This window comes from Candida dubliniensis, chromosome R (genome assembly GCF_000026945.1).
Source record: "Candida dubliniensis CD36 chromosome R, complete sequence".
Taxonomy (NCBI): Eukaryota; Fungi; Ascomycota; class Pichiomycetes; order Serinales; family Debaryomycetaceae; genus Candida; species Candida dubliniensis.
Genome location: NC_012867.1, coordinates 2,213,771 through 2,235,437, shown reverse-complemented (window position 1 = coordinate 2,235,437; position 21,667 = coordinate 2,213,771). Strand labels below are relative to the sequence as shown.

Genomic DNA, 21,667 nt, shown 5'->3' with positions numbered 1-21,667 from the left:
TTGGGCTAACTTAATCTTAACTATGCCGGCATTACAATCATTGCAACAGATTCTTCCCCTAAAAGATGATCAGCCATTAGACGAGCCGAACTCGGTATCCATTTCAACTGAGTTCTCGCTAGAACATTATCGAGCAAACCTTCAACAATCAGGTAATGAGAATCTAACCAATTGTGTATCGCAATTTGAATTATTTAATCGAAAAATACAGGAACATAAGAAAAATTTGGTGCTAGTAGGGGAAATAATTGAAGAGTTTTCGACTGAATTGCACAACCTTTCATCCAGCTTGATTTCGTTAGAACAACAATCCAACAGTTTATCCAAGGACTCTAAGTTTCAAAAGAATATAATTGAAAGACTCAACCCGGTAATTTTAGATTTGATGATACCACCTGAAATTGTTCGATCTGTCTTGGAGGAGGAGATTACTCCAGAATGGTTGGAAAACTTGAAATTTGTCACTGAAAAAAGACAACTTCTCCAGACTTTGCCGGAAACCAAATCCAAAGACCAGTTGACAGAAGGAATAGAGCTTCTTGAAGGTAAAGCAATCGAAAGAATAAGAGACTTTATAATATTGCAAATACGAATGTTGCGGTCTTCGTCAAAGTCGTCCTCGCAGCTTATCCAACAGAATTTATTGGAAGTAAAAGAAGCATTCCAGTTTTTGCTGTCCCACCACCAGAAATTGGCAGAACAATTGAGGTCTGCTTATGTCTATACAATGCGATGGTATTACCAAAGCAAGTTTTCCAAATATCTTTATGCTTTGGAAAAGTTGCAGATACGTCGTGTCGATAGTGCTGTTCTTGGGGACACCAAAGCTGGTGAATACTTTACATTGTTTGAAAAGAGATTTGAAATTTTACAGTCGGACCAGTCAGCAATGCCGTCTCAAATTGCTGAAACCTCACCCTTCCATTATTGGATCGAATTCGTATTTAATCAGTTTTCAATGGCAGTGGTCGATAATGTGATAGTCGAGTACTTGTTTACCATAGAATTTTTTTACCACGGCGACGAGAAGGATAACTCCTGGGCCGAGGTAATGTTTAAGAATGTTTTCCAAATTGGTCGTGAATTTCTCGACTATATCAGCAATACTCTAGATGCGTATGGTATATTATTGATAATAAGGTTGGTTCAAAAATCACAGGCTAAATTGCATGAGGTGCATATTCCAGTGCTCGACGATTATCTCAACTCTTTGTTGTTGATACTTTGGCCACATTTCACAAAAATCGTCGATGCCAATTGTGAGTCCATGAAACGGACTATGCTAAAGGGGAAAAAGGCAACTGGACTAGCACCAATTAGTATCACCCAACAGTTTGCCCAGTTCTTTTCTGCATTGTTGGAATTATCTGTTAACGAAGCAGAGCCGCTCATTTCATCCATCATTCGGTTGAGAAACGAATATGAGAGTTATTTGATGAGGTCCACTTCACTTAGTGGCACTGAAAAAGAGATTTTCTTGTACAATAACTATTTTTTGGTATTGAGTGTTCTTAAGAACCAAAACACCAATACGTTTCTTGAAGAGCAGGTTTTACATTTCCAAACTTTAGCAGATGCATATACTAAACATTAAAGGTCACATATCTTAGCGTACAACCCACATAATTGTAAATATGTAGCAACACCCTCCAAGACTCTCATATGGGCAAACCCTATTTCTTTAATGAGATCCAATCTCTTTTGTTCGTTGATATTGGGTATGGTTTTGGCCACCTTAAATGTCAGTGTCACGATATCAATAGCAGAATATCCTTTGTACCAAAGGCCATCAAGCAACTCAAGAGCCTTGTCAATATCTTTATCCCTGAGACAGCTGAGCAAGATCAGTTGTATAACAAGTGGATGTGGTTGATCAACAATTTTGAAAACATTGACATCATTAACAAACTCAAACCCAGCAACTGTACTCTGCAAATTATTAATAGCCTGTCTCATATCCCCTTCAGCAGTGAATACCAAGGCCTGCAAACCTTCAGTATTATACTGTACATCTTCCATTTTGATAATTTCCAACAATCTCGCCAAAACCTCTTCGTCCGATAATCTGTTATATCTCAAAATCGCACATCGTGATTGTAAAGGCTCAATGATTTTCAGTGACTGGTTACAGGCAAACGCAAATCTTGTTGTGTTCGAGTAGATCTCCATAGTTCTCCTCAAAGCTTGCTGGGCACCTGGAGTCATTGAGTCGGCTTCATCTAGAATAATGATCTTTTGTCGACCAGGTGGTAACAGAATTTTTGTCTGAGCAAATTGTTTGATTTTATTACGTACAACATCGATTCCTCGATCGTCAGATGCATTTAGTTCCATAGTGGCTTGATGGTAATATTCTTCGCCCAATAACTCATATGCAAGACAATGAATCGAGGTTGTTTTACCAATCCCTGGTAGACCAGATAAAATCATATTTGGCATATTCCCATCTTGGACAATCAACTTCAATCTTTCAACCGTCTCTTCGTTTCCAACAATATCTTCGAGTTTCTTTGGTCTATACTTTTCTACCCATGGTAGTTCTAATGTAACTGGTTTAGACATGGTCTGTAACTAATACGAAAGGAAAAGAAAAGATTTTCTGGTGGTTTTTTTTTTTTTTTCTCGGACGCGTTTTACATATAACTCTATACAAAACACCTACTTACCTTGCTTGTTACCAATCGTCGTTGCCACATGCTTTATGTTTGGCTTATTAAACACCATCTCTCCACTGAAAATGCACTCTAGCCAAGGAACTTCAATATCTTTGACATTTTTGTCTATAAGATCAAATAACGGCCGTGCCCCTTCAGTATCTTCCGTTAGACCAAATATCCCAACTCTATCCACTCCAAGTGCTTTAGATAATCGCTCGAGACTTCCTCTTGGTAACTGGATTAGTTTAACTCGATCTTGGGCATTTTTAGAAGCTGTAAAACATAATGTAGGAAACATATTCGTTAGCATTGCCGGAGATATATCGTACTTGCACACAAACACATACTTTATTTGCACACAAGCATTCTTATGTATACCACGATTAGCAGCAGCCTGCTTTTCAAGAGAAGATACAGTTGGATTAAACCCATGGTATTTAAAGCCTTGCTTTGTTTTTAGCAAAACTTCTAGTAGATCAACAATATCATTTCCAACATTAGGTTCTATAAATGGCCATTGGTTTGATTGCGTAAATGGGTTATCGAGGATTGGACGGAAAACTTGTTTCCTCTTAGCTTCCTGAGCTTTGAGTGATGATGGGGCAGCTTTAGTTGAAACTTTAGCTACTGAAGGTTTTTTTACTTTATTTGATTTGTTCATTGGTGGAGATCTCATCACAAGACTAGTAATAGTAGTTCTCTTTTTTTTTTTTTTTTTTTTGCCTCTACACATTATTTCTCTAGATTACAATTTATATTTAAATTTTTTTTTTTTAATTTTTTACACGACTAAAACATACAGAACAATTGAAAGCCTATTTTCCATCCTTCTTAGGAGACTTTGGCTCATATCCCGGAGAGCCTGGTGAATATCGAGGTGAAGTAGGAGAATACTGTGGTGATGTTGGTGAGTATTGAGGAGATGTTGGTGAGTAAGAAGGACTGGTTGGCGAGTACTGTGGTGATGTAGGTGAGTAGGAAGGACTGGTTGGTGAGTATTGTGGGGATGTTGGGGAGTAGCTTGGACTGGTTGGTGAATATTGCGGTGAAGTTGGAGAATAGCTTGGGGATGTGGGCGAGTAGGATGGACTGGTAGGAGAATAAGATGGACTTGTTGGGGAGTAGGAAGGACTCGTGGGAGAGTAACCTGGACTCGTTGGGGAATACGAAGGACTCGTTGGTGAATAGGAAGGACTAGTAGGTGAATAGGAAGGACTAGTAGGTGAGTAGCTTGGACTAGTAGGAGAGTAACTTGGACTAGTAGGCGAGTAGCTTGGACTAGTAGGCGAGTAGGAGGGAGATGTAGGCGAGTAGGAAGGAGATGTAGGCGAGTAGGAAGGAGATGTAGGCGAGTAAGAAGGAGATGTAGGCGAGTAGCTTGGACTGGTTGGTGAATAACCATACCCTGGTGACGCGTAGCCCGGAGAAGTAGCCGTGTTGTATCCAAAACTAAATGGTGACGTAGCTGCTGGCGAGGTAGGTTGCCCACCATATGAAGTCAACCCTCCAACAATTCCTTCATTTACTTGCGCGGTATGAATTGGTGAGAATCCGGCTCCTGCATCAATCTCAATATTTTCATCTCTAGCACTCTCGTATTCCTTATAAGGTGTAGCACCGCCATCGTCGGCAATAGTTTCCATAGCAATACTTGATGGAGCTTGTTGTAACATTCTCTCATCAATCATCAAGTCAAAGGACCCAGTACCTAAAGGTGCCATTTGTCCCAACATTACATTTTCCGATATACCCTTACAATCATCCAATTCTGCAGCTGCAGCCGCATCCAACAAAATCTCAACGGTCTCTTCGAAAGAACAACGCATCAATGCACCTGTATCGGATCTATTAATACCATGACGAGTGATGGCCATCAAATGACCACGTGAAGTCATCACATCAACCAACAATGCCATATGACGGTAGTTGACATACGAACCATCAAATGCAATGACATTCAAAATTTCCTTATACAAGGACGATCTCGTAGCCTCAATACCCAAGACAGACAACACCTCAATAAAGTCGTTGGAGTAGGTACGAGCTGAATCCACACCAGGTACAGCCATCACATCTGCCAAATTGACACCATCTGTTTCCAAAACCCATTCTTTGCCCTGCTTGAATTCACCAGTCTCGTCTGGGTGACTGACTTTGTGTTGCATCATAAACACCCTGGTAATACCTGGGATACCACGCAAAGAAATAGACTCCAACATATGGGCTTCGATACGCTTCAAAATTTGATCTTCTTCTGCATCTGCATCTTCATCCAATGATTTTGGATCTCTGACAACTCTACAACGAATAATCAATTTATCAGCTGTATCATCAGACCAAATAACAAACAAATCCTCACCGAAATTCTGGGAAATCTTTTCAGCCACTTGAGCCATCGTTAACTGTTTATCCAACATTTTTGCACGATCCAACTCCAAGCGCAATAACCATGGCGACTGCTTGTCAATAGTTTCTTCAACTTTTTGATCTGGAATGGCAAAATAAGCCTCAACTGTGTCATAATCATCCTCAATAACCGTCGTTCTAGGATCAGGATCATAGTAAATTTCTGCTGATGAGGTGACATTCTTTAATGTAGTGTGCTCAATAGCAGATTGTACAATCTTGGCCTTCTCAATATCAGAAGCAACTTCCGGATCCAAGTACACCGTCATTGCCGGTGTCTTAATGTTCTTGGCAACATTAAGAATTTCCTTAAGACGTGGAACACCCAAGGTAACATTCTTTGAGGAGACACCAGCATAATGGAAAGTGTTCAAGGTCATTTGAGTTGCAGGCTCACCAATGGATTGAGCAGCCACAACACCCACCATTTCACCAGGATGAACAATAGATTTTTGGAATTGGGTTTCAATTTCACCCAAGACCCATTCAAACGATACTCGGTTAAGCTTGAATTCTTCGATAACACGTCTAGCTGCCAATCTGGACCTCAACAAACATTGGAACAACAACGTTGCATTTTCTTGTGCTTCCTTGACTAATGGAGTGTCGCCACGGACAACCAACAATTTCTTGCACAATTCCCTCACCCCAAAAATAATCTCCTCCAAACGTAAATCAGATGCCCTGTAACGACCATTGTGGAAAATCTGTTGGGCATTCTGGATGATACGACGCAAATTCACTGGTAATGGCCAGCTGAAATCACCATTAGGGAAGCATACTTCTCTCAAGTATTTACGATCCTTCAACAATTGGTTATACTCTTCATCCAATATCTTCTGCAACTGCACATCACCTCTAATCTCTTTACCAGATTCAATCAATGATTCGGAAATCATGTTCTTGGTATCCAAAATGTCGATTCTGTAACGGCGTTCAAAACTTTCGTCTGAACCTGGAATTGTGTCGACCGATTGTTTTTCAACTTGTGTACCGTCTATACCATCTTCACCATAGATGAATTGAATGATATCACCCAACGAGTTTCTCGTGGTACCATCGTAATGAACCATAATGTCTTCCAATGCCTTGACTAAACGACGTTGAATATAACCTGTTTCTGCTGTTTTCACAGCAGTATCAATAAGACCCTCTCTACCGGCCATTGCGTGGAAAAAGAATTCTTGTGGCGTCAACCCTCTTAAGTAAGAATTTTCAACAAAACCTTTGGATTCCGGAGAATAGTCATCCTTTGTAAAATGTGGCAACGAACGGTCGCCAAACCCAAATGGAATTCTTTTACCTTCGACAATTTGTTGACCAACACATGCAGACATTTGAGAAATATTAATAAACGAACCTTTAGACCCAGAGGTGACCATTTGTTTCACATTGTTTAAATCTTTCAAACTCATTTCTGCAGATCGACCAGCAGTGTCACGCGCCTGATTCAAAACACGCGATACATTATGTTCAAACGACTCACGCAAAGTCATACCTGGCTCAGGTTCAAGCTTGTTGTGCTGGGCATCAATAATGATCTCTTGCACCTTTTGCTTGGCTTCTTGGATAGTCTTTGTAACATCTCTCATTGTTTGTGCATCAGCAATAGTATCACCAATACCAATTGAAAACCCATTGTGCAACAACCAGTAGTTTACCACTTTTTGGATCGAACTGAACAACTCAGCACACACCTTGGGACCCTTTTCTCTCATGACTGTGTGAATCAAGCCTCCTCCAGTGGCACCAACGGTTTTCTTGTCGACAACCCCAAACATGATTTCACCATCAACAATCAACATACCAGTATCTTTGGGACTCAACAAGTCTCTCCCACCATCAAATCTCTGCAAGTGGATACCCTTTGGAATTGCCAACGACAATAACTGCTTCCCAGTCCATAATGGTTTGGGCTTCACAACGGCTGGTGGCGGAATCACACCATCCCAGTTTGGAATCCAGTAACACATGTTCATGACCTGATCATATTCAATAAAAATATCACGTAACGTCATTTTACGAATACCACACAATGTGTCTTGGACAATACCCATCACTGGTTTATTCGACTGTGGAGAAACAATTTGCAAAGGCACGGCACAAATTTGTGACAATTCTGCTCTGGTTTCTGGTGATTGTGGAACATGCAAGTTCATCTCATCCCCATCGAAATCTGCATTATATGGCGATGTCACCGATAAATTCAATCTGAACGTGGAGTAAGGCATGACTCTGACTCTATGTGCCATCATTGACATCTTGTGCAACGAAGGTTGACGATTGAACAACACTGGATCATCATCCATCAAATGACGTTCGACCTTCCATCCATATTGCAACGCAATATCACCTGCTCTCTTATTATATCTCAAATCAATACGATCTCCAGTATCTCTTATCACATACTTGGCACCAGGATGCTCATTGGGACCGTTTCTAACCAATTCAGTCAATTTGTGGATATTATAAGGGGTAACAATTTCAGGATAGGTCAACGTTTTTGCGATGGAAATAGGCACACCCACTTGGTCCAAATCCAAATTAGGGTCACCGGAAATGACAGTACGAGCGGAAAAATCAACACGCTTCCCCATCAAGTTCCCTCTTAATCGACCTTCTTTACCTTTCAATCTTGCTCTAATAGATTTGATTGGACGACCAGTTTTTTGAAGTGCTTGTGGCTGTCCCGCAATATCGTTATCCATATAAGTAGCCACGTGGAATTGCAACAAAGCCTCAAACTCGCTTATCACATGTTGTGGTGAACCATCTGTTTCCAATCTTTGGACATTTATATTAGCTTTAATGATATCGGCCAACTTGAACGTCAAGTCATCTTCTCCTCTAGCTGTTTCATTGAATGCGATTGATGGTCTCACAGGTGGAGGTGGCACAGGTAAAACTGTGATTAACATCCACTCTGGTCTAGCATAATCCTCATTGAACCCCATCTTGTGACAATCTTCAGGACTAATGTGTTTGAAAACATTCAAAATTTCCAGCGGGGTCAACAAACGACGTTCTGGTTGTTCATTATCGTCGTAATTCTTATTTTGCTTCCATGTCCCCCATAGTTTCAACCCATCTCTACGAATTGTTGGTTGTGGGTGCCCACACCCTCCACGAGAAGGTTGGTCTGTCATTTCATCCTCGTTGTTGTCGGTCTCACACACCATTTTGGATTTACACAATGACCACACTGCATTGAATCTCTTTTTGGGGTCTCTGATTTTTATGGCCTGGGCCATAGCTGGATTAGTTTCATCTAATAATAATTTCCCACAATGCATACACACCGACTCACAGGCCTTTTTGATTTTAGCAATAAACCCAATATGAAACACTGGTTTGGCCAATTCAATGTGACCAAAATGACCAGGACATTCTGCCATATCCTCACCACATGTCTGGCATCTAAAATTTCTATCAATGGATCCTAAACGTGGATCATTCAATCCTCCCTCTCTTGGTCTCTTTGTGGTTTGGTCCATTGTCTCAGGATACTCTATTTTTGCCACTGAGATGGCCCTCACTTCTTCTGGTGATAATAATCCAAACTGGACTTCTTTGACCGAACGGAGTGGAGCACTCGAGTACGGAAACTGACGACTCATGGCAAATGGTTAGCTTTTTTTTTTATAAAGTTTTTTTTGGATTAAAAAAAAAATTTGGTAGGTTGGTTGTTTTTTTTTTTGGGATTTTTAATATAAATAAGGATTCCAACTAATAATACAAATGCAATCAAATCAATGAGTGCAATAACAGATACTGTATTTGTCTCGAAAATTTAAATAATCAACAATCCAAATAATATGCAAATGAAATGAATTCTATAACAAATTTGGAAGTAATAATTAATTACTGAAATAAAAAAAAAAAAAAAAAAATGTATCCCCTTTGTTGAATAACTGCTTTATTAACAATAAATAGTCCAGTCTAACCTAAACAATAAAACCCTATGATTGATTAATGTAAATATCAAATGGGAATATGGAGTTGAAATAAGGTTAAGTTGATTGATTGGCAATAGGGATAGAAGAAAAGGGGGTGATGTTGTTTATACATTCAGGAGTTTGCTTTTTTTTTTTTCTGATGTTGGTTTCGACAATGGCAAAGTTTGTTGGAAAATTTTCAGTTTGTTGTGTGCTGCACGACTTTTCAAAGAATGCTTGTATTACTATCTATAAAAAGCGCCTACATGCTTTATGAGAAGAATTTGGCCATTGCCTTTTTTTGTTTATCACGACGCAACTTGATGTTGTGTTTGGCTTCTTGTAATCCCTTTTGGATGGCTGCATCGTTGGGCTCTAATTTCAAAGCTTCTTCGAGAACTTTTTGAGCCAGTTCTTCATCCTTGGCTAGGATGTATCCCATCCCTTTTCTGTATAATGCTTTGGTTTTGGATTTGTCATCAATTTGCTCTACCTCTAACGCATTGTTTGCAGCAGTAATTGCATCCTTTCCATGTTTCAATTTCAATGCCACTAATGCAGCATTCAAGTAGCATGATGCTTTGAGCCCATGTAATGTTGACAAGTCTTCAGAGGACAAATCTTCTGGTGTATAGTCATTCAAGTAGCTGCTGGCCTTGATATACTTTTCGTACGATTTTTCTAACTTTCCTTCTTTCAAAAGTTTGGTTCCAATATCCTTCAACTTGCTAACAGCAGCGAAAACAGATTGGGGGTTGCTTACGTCGATGTTATCGTTATCAGTTAAAATCTCTTCATATGTATCGCCAGTTCCGTCGTCCGTGCCCAGTGTAGCTGGTTCATAATCAGCAGGAAGCTCGCCACAATCGACGATTTTCCAGTCTTCCACTGGTCTGTCGTTAGCCCCTTTTTCGCTTCTCTCCAATTGACGCACAATTGATTTCCCTTCAATGACTTCTCCAAACACAACATGTTTCCCGTCCAAATGTGGGGTTGGAACTGTTGTAATAAAAAACTGAGATCCATTGGTGTTTGGCCCGGAGTTAGCCATCGACAATAAAAATGGTTTGTCATGGGGCAACGTAAAGTTTTCATCCTCAAACTTATCACCATAAATAGATTCGCCACCTGTCCCTAAACGGTCGGAGGGGGCAGTAAAATCACCACCTTGGCACATGAAATCTTTGATCACTCTGTGGAAAATAGAGTCTTTATAGGAAAGTGGTTTGCCTGAGGTAGGTGATATACCTTTTTCACCAGTACACAAGGAACGGAAATTGGCTGCTGTTTTAGGAACAACATCGTCGTAGAGTTTAAACACAACACGGCCCTTGGGTTTGCCGTTGCAGGAAATATCAAAATAAACAGGTGTGCCAGTCATGGTTAGCAAAGAAAAAGTCAAAAAAAAAAAAAAATTTTGAGACAAAACTTTTGCTAATTTTATATAGAATTGGAAAAAATGTTGGTGGAAGGTTCTCGAACCGACCACATTTTTTATACATTTCTAAATAGAATATTACAGCAACTAGAATAATCATAATAATAAAAAAAGAGGAACTAACTACTACTACTAGCAGCGGCTCTAATTGGGTCGAAATATGCATGCTTCATTGCCTCTTTGGCAGTCAATCTCTCCTGGTGGTCATATCTCAATAACCTGTCAATAAGGTCTAGGAACTCTTCGGAAACCAAGTCCTTGTTATTTTCATTCATGAATCTTACCCATTGCCTTTTATTATAGTATCCTATATCTTCGTACTCTTCTCCCAACGATATGTTGTACTTTTCAAGGTATTTCTTGAAATTTTTAGAGCCCAAAACACGGACTATCTGTACCAATTGGTCTGTATTGGATTTCCCGTGGAAGAACGGTTCCTTCATAAACACCATTGACGCCAACATACACCCAAACGACCACATATCCAAGGAGTAGTCATACAACCTGTAATCAACTAGCAACTCTGGGCCCTTGAAGTAGCGCGAAGCAACGCGGACATTATACTCTGTTCCTGGATGGTAATATTCGGCCAAACCCCAGTCAATCAATCTCAACAACTTTTTATCATGATCTATCATTACATTGTGGGGTTTTACGTCTCTATGCATGATTCCCATTGAGTGTGAGTAGTCCAACGCCTTTAACAACTCATACATGTAAAACCTTATATCGTAGTCAGTAAACGTGGGGTACAAGGACCTAAAGTCGATGTTATTAACATGCTCAAAGATAAGCCCTGGTGTTTTCAGCTGTGGCTCTCTAACCACATCCAACAACGCAATAATATTGGGCCCATCTACTAAGTTTTTCAAAATGGAGATTTCTCTTTTGATTTTCTTCCGCTTGACCGGTTTCAACACTTTGATGACAACTTTTTCCCTCTTTACCAAATCTATTCCCAAAAAGACCTCTGAGTACTTGCCTCGTCCCAATTTTCTGAGTATTTCGTAATTCTCTTGTGAGTTCCATTTTATATTAAGGTCATCGTAGTCCCAGTAGGATTGTGGTTTGGTAGAAAGCACATCGGCATACACTCTTGAGATTGATTGCACTGTATTATGACGATGTGATGACATCGTGTTATTGCTATTAAAAAGTTTGTTATGCGGCAATGAATAGCGATAGGAAACTAGCAAAGTTAAAAAGGATACTGGTATTAAAAGTGGAAACAACAACTTGACTCGAATATCTGGTTATAGTCTGAAAAACAAATTAATCACTATTAACAGGAATACTCCTTGGCAAATGTGTTGAAAAGAAAAATGTGTCTCCAAATTTTATCCTGCTTTTTTTTTTTTTTTTTTTTGGAAAGAGCATTAGAAAAAAAGAAAATTTAAAGTGAGTGGTTAAATAAATAAATCCGTGTTCTCTACACGACCTATATATACTTATTCTATCTTCATATCACTAAAGGCTTTGTTGAACTTCCTGGCAGCTTTCCCTTTTGACACTGAGCTGGCAGCTTGCTGTAATTTTTTCTTTTCATCGTCCTTTTTGGCTAGTTTTCTTCCACCGCTTTCTAATTCATAGTTATCCAAGAAATCGTCCAACATGCCTTCTAAATCGTGTCTTTCTTCGTTCATATTGAATGGTTTGTGGGACGGTTCATCGTTTTCGTTTTCAAACTTTTTGCTCATCTGTTCATACCTATCATCGAGCAATGTGAGTCCTTCAGTTCTAAACAATGCAGATGATGACATTGAAAATGATGATGTATCAGTCATGGCACCTTTCTTTTTTCTCATTTTGGTGTTTGAAACTTTTTTGTTGGTGGATATTTCTGGCAATTCGGGAACTTCATCCTCAAATTCGTCATCGGAATCCCATTCGTTGGGCTTGTTTTTGTTGTCTTTTTTAAATTGCATAAAATCTCTTTGCCAATTCAGATTCACACCCTCGGGCGTATCCAGGTTGTATTTAGCGTCATACTCTTCTTCATAGTTATCTAGGTCCCACTCGTCATAGTCTTCTGCTTCTTCGTAAAACTCATTTTCGTCTTCGACTTCACCTGACTGTAACAATGAATTGAATATATCTTCTTCGCCATCTTCGATATACGCTTCATCGTCCAAAGCTTCTAACACTTCACGTAATCTCGGATCCAAGTTTGGATTAAACCCCTGTAATTCGTCGGGTATGTTTTGGTTTAGATCTCTGGCAACTTTTCTTGTTTCTTTTGAAGGCAACTGGTCTTTAAATAAATCTTCTATCAGCTGTTTGGGCTGGGTTTGTTTAGCTCCAACAAAAACACCATCGGGGTTCCCCATAGGCTTTAGATGTTGCATATAGTCGTATTTGGAGTCGTCGTAGGTGATACCATACTGTGCCGCCAACCCTTCGTTATCTCTTATACTTGTATTGGCAAGTTTCTTTTCTAATTCAGCAGTGGTAACCACTTTTTTCTTTGAAGATTGTGGAACCAAAACATGCTCAGACGCTTCGTCGTCGTAGAACCTTGCATCATCATGGGCTCTATGTACGACATTGAAGGTGGTTGCGTTTTTCTTATTGAATCTTCTAGGCATGGTTGAATTGAGATGGATAGAAGAAGAAAAAAAAAAAATTTTCTATTTCTTTTGTATGTTGCGCGTTTAAAAATACAAACTCTATACACTGTCATGAATTCTATGTGAATGTTCTAGTATCTTTTCCCAATTGCTCAAACATATACTTGTGCATTGTGTCACAGCAAGAACAAGAACACCAATAATCAATCCAATCCACAACCCGCTCATTTCCATACCAAGTTTGAATGCAAGCACGTATCCCAAAGGTATGGCAAGGAAGTAATACGATATGATGTTTAGGATCGATCCGATTCTTTGTCTGCCTTGTCCCCTGAGCACACCTGTTCCCACAACATTTAGGGAATCTGAGATTTGATTGATACCGGCCAAGATAAGTAATTTGGAGCTGATTTCTAACACCATTTTGTCGCTGGTGAAAAATTCTCCCAAAACGTGTCTCCCAAAATAGAACAAGCAAAAACTGAGTAGCCCAATAGACCCACCAATGACGACTGTGAGGTCGTTGAGTATCTTGGCGCAGGCGATGTTCCCGTCCCCAATAAAGTGTCCCATCCGTGTACTTATAGCCACAGCAAATGCAAACGGGACTTGGAAACATAAAGTTGCAACATTGGATACAATTGACTGGGCGGCCAAGGCCTCGGTTCCGAATCTGGAAGCAAAAATAGTCAAGATCTCAAATGCTAAAAAATCAGAAATTACCATGATTACACCAGGCACAGCTAGAGATAGCATTGGTTTCCAATTGCTTGATGCTTTGTCCCAATCGATACCGCCCCAACATTCAATTCCGTCGATGAAAATCACGTATGCAAACATTAGGAGCGAGATAACCCAGTATGTGACACCTATCGCCAAGGGAATACCAGTGTATCCCATTCCGGTACTTGGATTCCACACCAACAGCCAATTCAATATCAAGTTAAAGGGAAGTGCCACAAGCAAAACGTATGTGCTAGCTTGGAAGAGATGTTGAGCCTGTAAAAACCTTTTACCGCTTTCAAAAAGAATCAAGCCAGGCACACCAAAAGCATGGATTCGCAAAAAGAGCTGGGCCATGCTAACCAATTCTGGGTCAGGAACCAAGTAGTTCAAAATGCTACCAGAGTACCACCATACAACCATCAAGGGTATCATTGTTGCAAACATAAGAAGGGTCGCGCGCTGGAAATAGACCCCTACCATTTTTTTGTTACCGGACCCGTATGCTTGGGAGCAAAATGTGTCTAAACTAGTAGCCATGCCCTGGAATACAGCTAGACCTGTGATGTTAAAAGTACAGATAGCCAACGAACATGCAGCCAACTCTTTGGCGCCTAATCGCCCTGCAGCATATACTGACGTGATGGAAAAGACGTACTGCAACACAAACGATACGACTAACGGGAAACTGGATCTTGTGAGATGCTTGAGTTCCAGTGTCGGAGTGGTGTCATTATCTTTGGTGTCGTTCACAATAGCATCGTAATTGTTGACCGGAGTAATTAGCAAAGTCTCTTCAGTATTCATGGTTAGAGTTGGCCAAACTTTTTTTTGTATTAGAAACGGATTTGTAGCTACATTTATAGGCAAAAAAATTTTTTTTTTTTTTGTTTTTGATAAATTGAGCGGAATTATATCTTGATAAAGCGATAAGTGTCCAAATCAGGTAATTCGCAAGCGCATTGCATACTATATAAAAATATACATTGTGTTGTGAACTTCAAAGCACTTTGTGTTGGTTACAGTAATGTCAGGGGATACTGGGATTTCCAAGCTGTTTCCAGAAGCGAATTTTATGCCGCTAATGAGGATAGTGGAGGATTCCGAAGAATATGTGACTTCAAACGAGGTGTCGAGTTTGTCGTCACAAGCAACAATCACTGCTAGATTGAAGTTTGGGTGTGCGATTTTTTTGAACAGAACTGCATAGTTGAGTTCTTTTATGGCTTTTGGTGGTGCTGGTTTGGTTTGGTGGCTCACTTCCTCTATTAATGGCTTTGTGGAGCGTTTGTTTATATTCATTAAATCTGGCAATTCATCGTCCTCCAGTTCCATTTCTTTAATCAATCCTAAAGTTTCATTTTGTTGTAGTTCTTTGAGTCTGTCTTTTAGCACAGACCCTAAAAGTTCCTTTTTGGTGACTACTGTATTGGAAAGTTCGCCCTTTGCTAGCATTTTCGGGGTTGAGTACTCCCGTTCTAGTGTGAGTGAGTATACCAATTCAATCGATTCAATACACCATTCAATAAGAATAGACTTTAGGTCTTTGCTAATTTGACACCATTGGAAGCACTTGGAGTTTATGCAACAATCGTATACCAAAGACGGAAACCCCTTTTTATCCTTGGACTCTTTTTCTTTGGATAGGATAATGGGTATTTCCCATTCGTTGTCAATGATCAATGGGAACACGATCTGTGGATCGAAATCGACATCTGGCTTGGGTACATCGGGGGAATGGCACACATTGATAAATACCTTGGTCAATGTTCGAGATACGTCTTTGGATTCCAAGATTTTGGTTTTAATCACAAACCCCGGTTTGGGGTGTAAGGTGATGCTTTCTTGCTCTTCAATCAACGACATTGTTGAGGAAGACTCATGAATCATCCCAAAATTTTTTTTCTGTTTTTTTTTTTCCCGAACTTTTCTTCTTTTTCATTCCACACCAAATATGAATGTTCTAGTATATTCTGGCCCCGGCACTACAACCGAAGGTGTAAAACATTGTTTGGAGACATTGCGACTCCATTTGGCGTCGTATTACGCTGTCCTTCCTGTTAACGAGACGGTGTTGTTGAATGAGCCATGGATGAGGAAAACGTCTTTGTTAGTTATACCAGGAGGGGCGGATTTGCCGTACTGCAAAGTGCTTGATGGGAAAGGCACCACCAAAATTTCGAAATATGTCAAGCAAGGAGGGAGATTTTTAGGGTTTTGTGCTGGTGGGTATTTTGGGGCTGCCCGATGTGAGTTTGAGGTTGGCAGTCCAACGATGGAGGTGACTGGACCACGAGAACTTGGGTTTTTCCCTGGAACGGCCAAAGGGTGTGCATTCAAAGGTTTCAAGTATGAGCTGCGTGCTGGTGCAAGAGCGGTGAAGTTGATGGTCAATACTGCTGCGTTGCCTGGGTGTCCCAACCATGTTTACAACTATTACGATGGTGGGGCTGTTTTTATCAATGCTGAGAAGTATAAAGACGTCGAAATCTTGGCACGGTACGAGGACAAAACTGATGTTGAGGATGCAGAGAAGGCTGCTGTTGTGTACAGAAAGGTCGGTAAGGGGCACGTTATTTTGAGTGGCACTCACCCTGAGTTCGCCTCTCACTTGTTGGATCCGCGAGATGAAGATGGTTCTGGGTATGCCTCGGTGGTTGAAACACTCAAGGAACACGAACACAACAAGAAAGTATTTATGAGGGATTGCTTGAAAAAATTGGGGTTGCGAGTTGCCGAGAGTGTTGATACAGCCATTCCGAGGGTTACGCCGATGTATGTTGTGTCTCCGTTTAAGGACAAGGTGAGGGATATGTACCTGAATTTGACCAGCAAATTGGAACTTGGTGATGAGCCGTTTCAGGATAACAACGATATTTTTTATTTTGCTGACGAAACCCAGGAGGCCGGTGAGTATGTTGGTAAAGCCAAGTATATCAACTTCCTAACTCTGGCCGGTATACCAGACCTGAAAATGGTCCCCTATTTTAATATCCAGAAGTATTTTGATAATTTGCAGGTATTGTCGGGGGGAGGCGAGATCAAGTTTGGCGGGATTTTGGGTTACGCTGAGGTTATCACGTCTACCAACACGATAATGGATAAGAATCCGCAATGGTTGGAGCATCTTCCGAATGGGTTCACCATTACTGCAACCACGCAAATTGCTGGTCGAGGTCGTGGGGGTAATGTGTGGGTCAACCCTAGAGGTGTTCTTGCTACGTCGGTGCTTTTCAAGGTGCCACCTTCGCCCTCGTCCTCGTCAACGGTGGTTACGTTGCAGTATTTATGTGGGTTGGCGTTAATTGAGTCGATCTTGGGCTATGGAAGCCATGTTTCCGGACAAGGAGTTGGGTATGAGGATATGCCATTGAGACTAAAATGGCCCAACGATATTTTTATTATGAAGCCCGAGTATTTCAAGTCGTTGGACGCCAAGAATGATATAAGTGCAACTGTTGATGGTGTCGATGAGAAGTTTGTTAAGGTTTCGGGAGCGTTGATCAACTCGCAGTTTATCAACAAAACCTTCTACTTGGTATGGGGAGGCGGGGTTAATGTATCGAACCCAGCACCCACAACGTCGTTAAACTTGGTTTTAGAGAAGTTGAATGAGATCAGACGTGAAAAGGGGTTGTCACCATTGCCGCCATACGAGCCAGAGGTGTTACTTGCAAAGCTTATGTTTACCATTGACCAGTTTTATTCTGTGTTTGAAAAGTCAGGATTGCAGCCGTTTTTGCCTTTATATTATAAGCGGTGGTTCCATACTAACCAGAAAGTAGAGGTTGATAATGGTAGCGGGAAACAAAGAACGTGTATTATTAAGGGTATCACCCCAGATTATGGATTGCTTATTGCTGAAGATGTAGAGACGCACAAAGTGTTGCATTTACAACCTGATGGAAATTCGTTTGACATATTTAGAGGTTTAGTATATAAGAAGAATTAATCGCGTCAAAAAAAAAAAAAATAAATAAATAAATAAATTCTCTCTTTCTTGCAAAACAAACCATGAAAGTGGAAATAGTTGAATGGAAAAGTTATTGTACGTGGCACTGGGACCTTGCATCGTCTGATGGGCATGGATACGTTGAAGAGTTGTGTGGTATATGTCGTGTTTCATTTGATGGAACGTGTCCTAATTGTAAATACCCAGGGAATCAGTGTCCTGTTGTGTTGGGATCAGGGTGCACACATAATTTCCACTTGCACTGTATATTGAAATGGTTAGAACAGGAAGCATCGAAGGGGTTATGTCCAATGTGCAGACAGATATTTACCTTTAAAGAACAGAAGAAGCAAGCACCAGAAGAGTTGGCAAAATTAAAGAAATTGATTGATGGGCATAAGGTTATGAGAGAACGGCCAGAGCAGACTGATCAAGAGTTTGAGGAGTATGTTCCCGAAACGATTGGATGAAAAAAAAAAAAAAAAACAAAAAAAAGTGCACGTCCAAAAATTTTTGTTGGTTTTCGTTTCCTCGATCACAGACCATGTTAGTATTTAGACGTCCATTATACCAGGTTTTTAGAAGAGGGTTTGCTCACTCGAGAATAATTCGCAATGAAACAAGGGTTCCCAAGTTTTCTCCAGTTGAATTGGAAGCTGCACGTTTGGCACGAGAAGCAGGGTTGGGCTGGTTGAGACGGTTCCCCCGAAAAGTCATTCCGTATTTAGAATTAATGCGTTTGGAAAAGCCAGTGGGTACATGGTTGTTGTTGCTTCCTTGTTACTGGGGGATAACCATGGCATCGTACTCTATAGCGGCACCATTGTGGGTGACTGCCAAGACAATTGGGTTGTTTTCTGTTGGTGCGTTAGTGATGAGAGGTGCTGGGTGTACCATCAACGATATTTGGGATAGAAATTTAGATAATCAAGTTGCCCGTACTATGGAGAGACCAATTACCAGTGGAAGAGTTTCGGTGCCACAAGCAGTTGCCTGGTTGGGTGTGCAATGTTTTGCAGGGTTGGCAGTGCTTTTGAGCTTGCCATTTGAGTGTTTTTATCTAGGAGCATTGTCGTTACCGTTTGTTGCAGCCTACCCGTTGTTTAAACGATTTACATATTACCCGCAGGCGATGTTGTCAATTTGTTTTAGCTGGGGGTGTCTCTTGGGGTTTCCTGCTGTTGGGGCGCCATTGAATTTATGGGTGGCAGTGCCATTGTTTATTTCCAACTGGATATGGTGCTTGACGTACGATACGATTTATGCACATCAAGATAAAAAGTTTGATATTAAGGCCGGTATCAAGTCTACTGCGTTGGCATGGGGAGATAAGACTAAGCCTATTTTGAAAGGGTTGACAGTCTCGCAAGCCGGGCTTTATGCGTTTTCTGGTTTTATGAACTCTATGGGTCCCGGGTTTTACGTTGCTGGTGCATACGCAATTGGAAGGTTGTACAAACAGATTATTAAGGTTGACTTGGACGACCCAAAGAGTTGTTGGGGTGCATTTACGTCGAATATTCGTACTGGGTTTATCTTTTGGTATGGAATTGTGTTTGACTATATATTGTTGCTACTTGGATACATCTAAAAGTTTTCTTGTACGTAGACTTTCTGCTCTGGATATAGACTTTCTAATCAAAACGTCTCTGTATTGTTGGGTTTGATTGGCCATGACTAAATGGAAATAACCGACTAAATATGCAAGTGGGAAATGTGACGGAATTGGCTGGAGAAGCTGCCACGGTGTGATTTTATGGTAGTATGTCTCAGCAAAATGTTTAATTGCAGGCTCCGCCAGTAATCCAGATGCATACTGTGTTACGTAAAAGTCGAGGATGTGTACGAGCTCAGTGGTGCTTGGTTGTGGGGTAAAATGTGTGGCACCATAAAAAGTTTTCTTTGGTAAGGGAGTTTCACCTGCTGCTAATGATTCAGCAGTTGAGTAATCACCAAACTCTAACAATGAGTCGATGTCGCAGTTGCTAAACATTCTGTGGTAGTCAAAGATGGGACCATCGGGTACTTTACGTGCCAATTCAAACGACTTTAAGTAGAGCTCAGCAAATGTCAGCAACTCTTTGGATTTGGGAGTCATATCAAGAAATGCTAGCCAGGATATTTTTGGCCATTTTTCTTTTTCCAACGAAGTGGTACTTTTGAATTCTTGGTGTAGATGGGTGAATTGGTCCTTGATGGTGTCGTACAACAAGTGTAGTGCTTGTGTGATAAGTTGTAGCAATTCGTCTGTAGGATTTTCTTTGTGTGTTATTTCCATCAACTCGATGCGGAGAAGCAAGTACCCTTTTTCATCGTTTGTTGTACCTGAAAGGTCTTTCATTACAGTTTGGTTGATGCTGTGGTATTTTGGGGGCGCGTTTTTTAGGACGCCAATACCTTTTTGTTTATCAAACTTTAACACACTAACCAATGTTTTTGAGTATTCGTTTTCGTCAAGTTTTCCTGATAAAAGAAGGTCAATTGCGTCGTCTATCAAGGAGTCCAGTAAATGGTTATTGATGAATGTGTTGTACTCAATTGGCACGGCAAGTTTTTTATACACTTCAGACGCACATTGTATACGATTTTGCAGGATGAGCAAATCAACAATGGGTTGAGTATTATCGAAAGTGGTTCTTCGAGTAAACGTCAATGCTTCTTCATCTGTACAGTGTTGGTAGTAGTATAGTATGAGGGTAGCTGATAGATACTGGTGGGACAAACCCAGAATGTATTTTTTGAGTAGCTGATCGTTTTTGAATACCCCGTAGTGTTGGCATACCTCGCTTAGGCCTGGGAATGGGGTATGCTTTTCGCCTCCGCCCAATATATAGAATACAAACGAAACTAGCTCGCTATCTGTCTTAAGTTCGACAATCTCCCAAAATTTGTCCTCATTTTTGGTAGCCACGGCTTGGAATAATGCTAGGTAGGTGATATACTGGCTGTCCTTGCCCGTAAAATTTTCTGGTGCTAATTCCAATTCTAGGTTGTCTTGAATAAACTTTTGGTGTATTTCCACTAGCTTGTGTATTCTGTGTAAGCCGAGTATTTGTTTCCCATCGGTCAAAATTAGACTGGTGACATGTGACAGTGTGTCTATTATATTTGCCAAGCGCCTGTCGATAACAAATGCCAGCGGCACTTTGGTGATGGTGTACCCTGGGTTTTCCGTTTCTGTAACTGTCTCAAGTGTAGCTAACGACGAAACAACCATGCAATTTTTAAACAATGCAAAAACATAGTCTTCCTCTATGGCGATGGAGTTTTCTGGGTACCCCTTGTCTATCCACGTCAAGGTTCCTCGTGTGACATCTCCCGCGTTGTTTATAAACATTGCCATTGACGTGTTGGCGTCCGACAGAACTGTCAACAAGTACTCGCCGTCAAATGGTATTATCCATGGGTGGACTTTAGACTCTGATATGTAGTTGAATAAGGGGACTTTTCTATTATTGTCTATATCTATAATATCATAACTCTCGTGGTTTGCCACAACAACAAAATTGCTATCCTTGCATGATCGGCACGCCACTCCTCCTTGGTAAGATATCTCTTTAAGTAATGTAATGGTATCTGCGTGTATGGAGATGATTCTGATTTTTGTTGGTGACAAGACGAGCACTCGGTTGTCCAAAAGATAGAGGTCGGTTACGTCTTTCATCTTTTTCATGCGACATGGAGAAAGTTCTGGCAAGATATAGGATTGGACTATGCGGTTCGATATGACTAGTAGTCTCTGTATGGACTCGATGCACAATATTTTGGATATGGACTGAGTTCCGACATCGATAGTGGATAGGGGGATATACTCTTGTGTGTCGTCAAATCGGTGGAAATGGAGTAGGTGGCCGTTAGTCGTTCCAACGTATAGGTTATTTTGGTACGTGGTTATGTCGGTGATTGTTTCATTATCTAGGTGTATATTTTCCACCACAGGAGAGATCTGATAATGTATGGTGTCCATTGGTTAGTAGGTTGAAAACAAA

At 40.6% G+C, this 21,667-nt stretch overlaps 13 protein-coding genes across 13 annotated transcripts; 4 read left to right on the top strand and 9 right to left on the bottom strand. All coding sequences in view use genetic code 12, as the record gives it.

The window, feature by feature from the left end:
• Positions 1 to 22: 22 nt before the first annotated feature.
• On the top strand, positions 23 to 1,594 carry CD36_35500 (vacuolar protein sorting-associated protein, putative; the record flags this gene model as incomplete). The annotated part of the gene is made up of 1 exon (XM_002422481.1): positions 23 to 1,594. One exon carries the CDS (start codon positions 23 to 25, stop codon positions 1,592 to 1,594), a length of 1,572 nt encoding a protein of 523 aa, XP_002422526.1.
• Positions 1,591 to 2,562, bottom strand: CD36_35490 (replication factor C subunit, putative; the record flags this gene model as incomplete). Its single annotated transcript, XM_002422480.1, has 1 exon — positions 1,591 to 2,562. The coding sequence occupies one exon, from the start codon at positions 2,560 to 2,562 to the stop codon at positions 1,591 to 1,593; it is 972 nt and encodes a 323-aa protein (XP_002422525.1).
• A 96-nt stretch (positions 2,563 to 2,658) lies between these two features.
• CD36_35485 (RNA-processing protein, putative) lies at positions 2,659 to 3,390 on the bottom strand (the record flags this gene model as incomplete). The annotated part of the gene is made up of 1 exon (XM_002422479.1): positions 2,659 to 3,390. The coding sequence occupies one exon, from the start codon at positions 3,388 to 3,390 to the stop codon at positions 2,659 to 2,661; it is 732 nt and encodes a 243-aa protein (XP_002422524.1).
• Positions 3,391 to 3,472: 82 nt separating this feature from the next.
• Positions 3,473 to 8,680, bottom strand: CD36_35480 (DNA-directed RNA polymerase II subunit, putative; the record flags this gene model as incomplete). The annotated part of the gene is made up of 1 exon (XM_002422478.1): positions 3,473 to 8,680. The coding sequence occupies one exon, from the start codon at positions 8,678 to 8,680 to the stop codon at positions 3,473 to 3,475; it is 5,208 nt and encodes a 1,735-aa protein (XP_002422523.1).
• A 589-nt stretch (positions 8,681 to 9,269) lies between these two features.
• On the bottom strand, positions 9,270 to 10,379 carry CD36_35470 (peptidyl-prolyl cis-trans isomerase, putative; the record flags this gene model as incomplete). The annotated part of the gene is made up of 1 exon (XM_002422477.1): positions 9,270 to 10,379. The coding sequence occupies one exon, from the start codon at positions 10,377 to 10,379 to the stop codon at positions 9,270 to 9,272; it is 1,110 nt and encodes a 369-aa protein (XP_002422522.1).
• Positions 10,380 to 10,555: 176 nt separating this feature from the next.
• On the bottom strand, positions 10,556 to 11,572 carry CD36_35460 (casein kinase II subunit alpha, putative; the record flags this gene model as incomplete). Its single annotated transcript, XM_002422476.1, has 1 exon — positions 10,556 to 11,572. The coding sequence occupies one exon, from the start codon at positions 11,570 to 11,572 to the stop codon at positions 10,556 to 10,558; it is 1,017 nt and encodes a 338-aa protein (XP_002422521.1).
• A 312-nt stretch (positions 11,573 to 11,884) lies between these two features.
• CD36_35450 (low-temperature viability protein, putative) lies at positions 11,885 to 13,021 on the bottom strand (the record flags this gene model as incomplete). Its single annotated transcript, XM_002422475.1, has 1 exon — positions 11,885 to 13,021. One exon carries the CDS (start codon positions 13,019 to 13,021, stop codon positions 11,885 to 11,887), a length of 1,137 nt encoding a protein of 378 aa, XP_002422520.1.
• Positions 13,022 to 13,102: 81 nt separating this feature from the next.
• On the bottom strand, positions 13,103 to 14,533 carry CD36_35440 (transporter protein, putative; the record flags this gene model as incomplete). Its single annotated transcript, XM_002422474.1, has 1 exon — positions 13,103 to 14,533. One exon carries the CDS (start codon positions 14,531 to 14,533, stop codon positions 13,103 to 13,105), a length of 1,431 nt encoding a protein of 476 aa, XP_002422519.1.
• Positions 14,534 to 14,695: 162 nt separating this feature from the next.
• On the bottom strand, positions 14,696 to 15,616 carry CD36_35430 (nucleolar protein, putative; the record flags this gene model as incomplete). Its single annotated transcript, XM_002422473.1, has 1 exon — positions 14,696 to 15,616. One exon carries the CDS (start codon positions 15,614 to 15,616, stop codon positions 14,696 to 14,698), a length of 921 nt encoding a protein of 306 aa, XP_002422518.1.
• A 64-nt stretch (positions 15,617 to 15,680) lies between these two features.
• Positions 15,681 to 17,678, top strand: CD36_35420 (biotin: apoprotein ligase, [includes: biotin-[methylmalonyl-coa-carboxytransferase] ligase (ec 6.3.4.9); biotin-[propionyl-coa-carboxylase [atp-hydrolyzing]] ligase (ec 6.3.4.10) (holocarboxylase synthetase) (hcs); biotin-[methylcrotonoyl-coa-carboxylase] ligase (ec 6.3.4.11); biotin-[acetyl-coa-carboxylase] ligase (ec 6.3.4.15)], putative; the record flags this gene model as incomplete). The annotated part of the gene is made up of 1 exon (XM_002422472.1): positions 15,681 to 17,678. The coding sequence occupies one exon, from the start codon at positions 15,681 to 15,683 to the stop codon at positions 17,676 to 17,678; it is 1,998 nt and encodes a 665-aa protein (XP_002422517.1).
• Positions 17,679 to 17,740: 62 nt separating this feature from the next.
• On the top strand, positions 17,741 to 18,148 carry CD36_35415 (anaphase-promoting complex subunit, putative; the record flags this gene model as incomplete). Its single annotated transcript, XM_002422471.1, has 1 exon — positions 17,741 to 18,148. One exon carries the CDS (start codon positions 17,741 to 17,743, stop codon positions 18,146 to 18,148), a length of 408 nt encoding a protein of 135 aa, XP_002422516.1.
• On the top strand, positions 18,145 to 19,269 carry CD36_35410 (para-hydroxybenzoate: polyprenyltransferase, mitochondrial precursor, putative; the record flags this gene model as incomplete). Its single annotated transcript, XM_002422470.1, has 1 exon — positions 18,145 to 19,269. One exon carries the CDS (start codon positions 18,145 to 18,147, stop codon positions 19,267 to 19,269), a length of 1,125 nt encoding a protein of 374 aa, XP_002422515.1.
• CD36_35400 (vacuolar protein sorting-associated protein, putative) lies at positions 19,252 to 21,645 on the bottom strand (the record flags this gene model as incomplete). Its single annotated transcript, XM_002422469.1, has 1 exon — positions 19,252 to 21,645. The coding sequence occupies one exon, from the start codon at positions 21,643 to 21,645 to the stop codon at positions 19,252 to 19,254; it is 2,394 nt and encodes a 797-aa protein (XP_002422514.1).
• Positions 21,646 to 21,667: the final 22 nt, after the last annotated feature.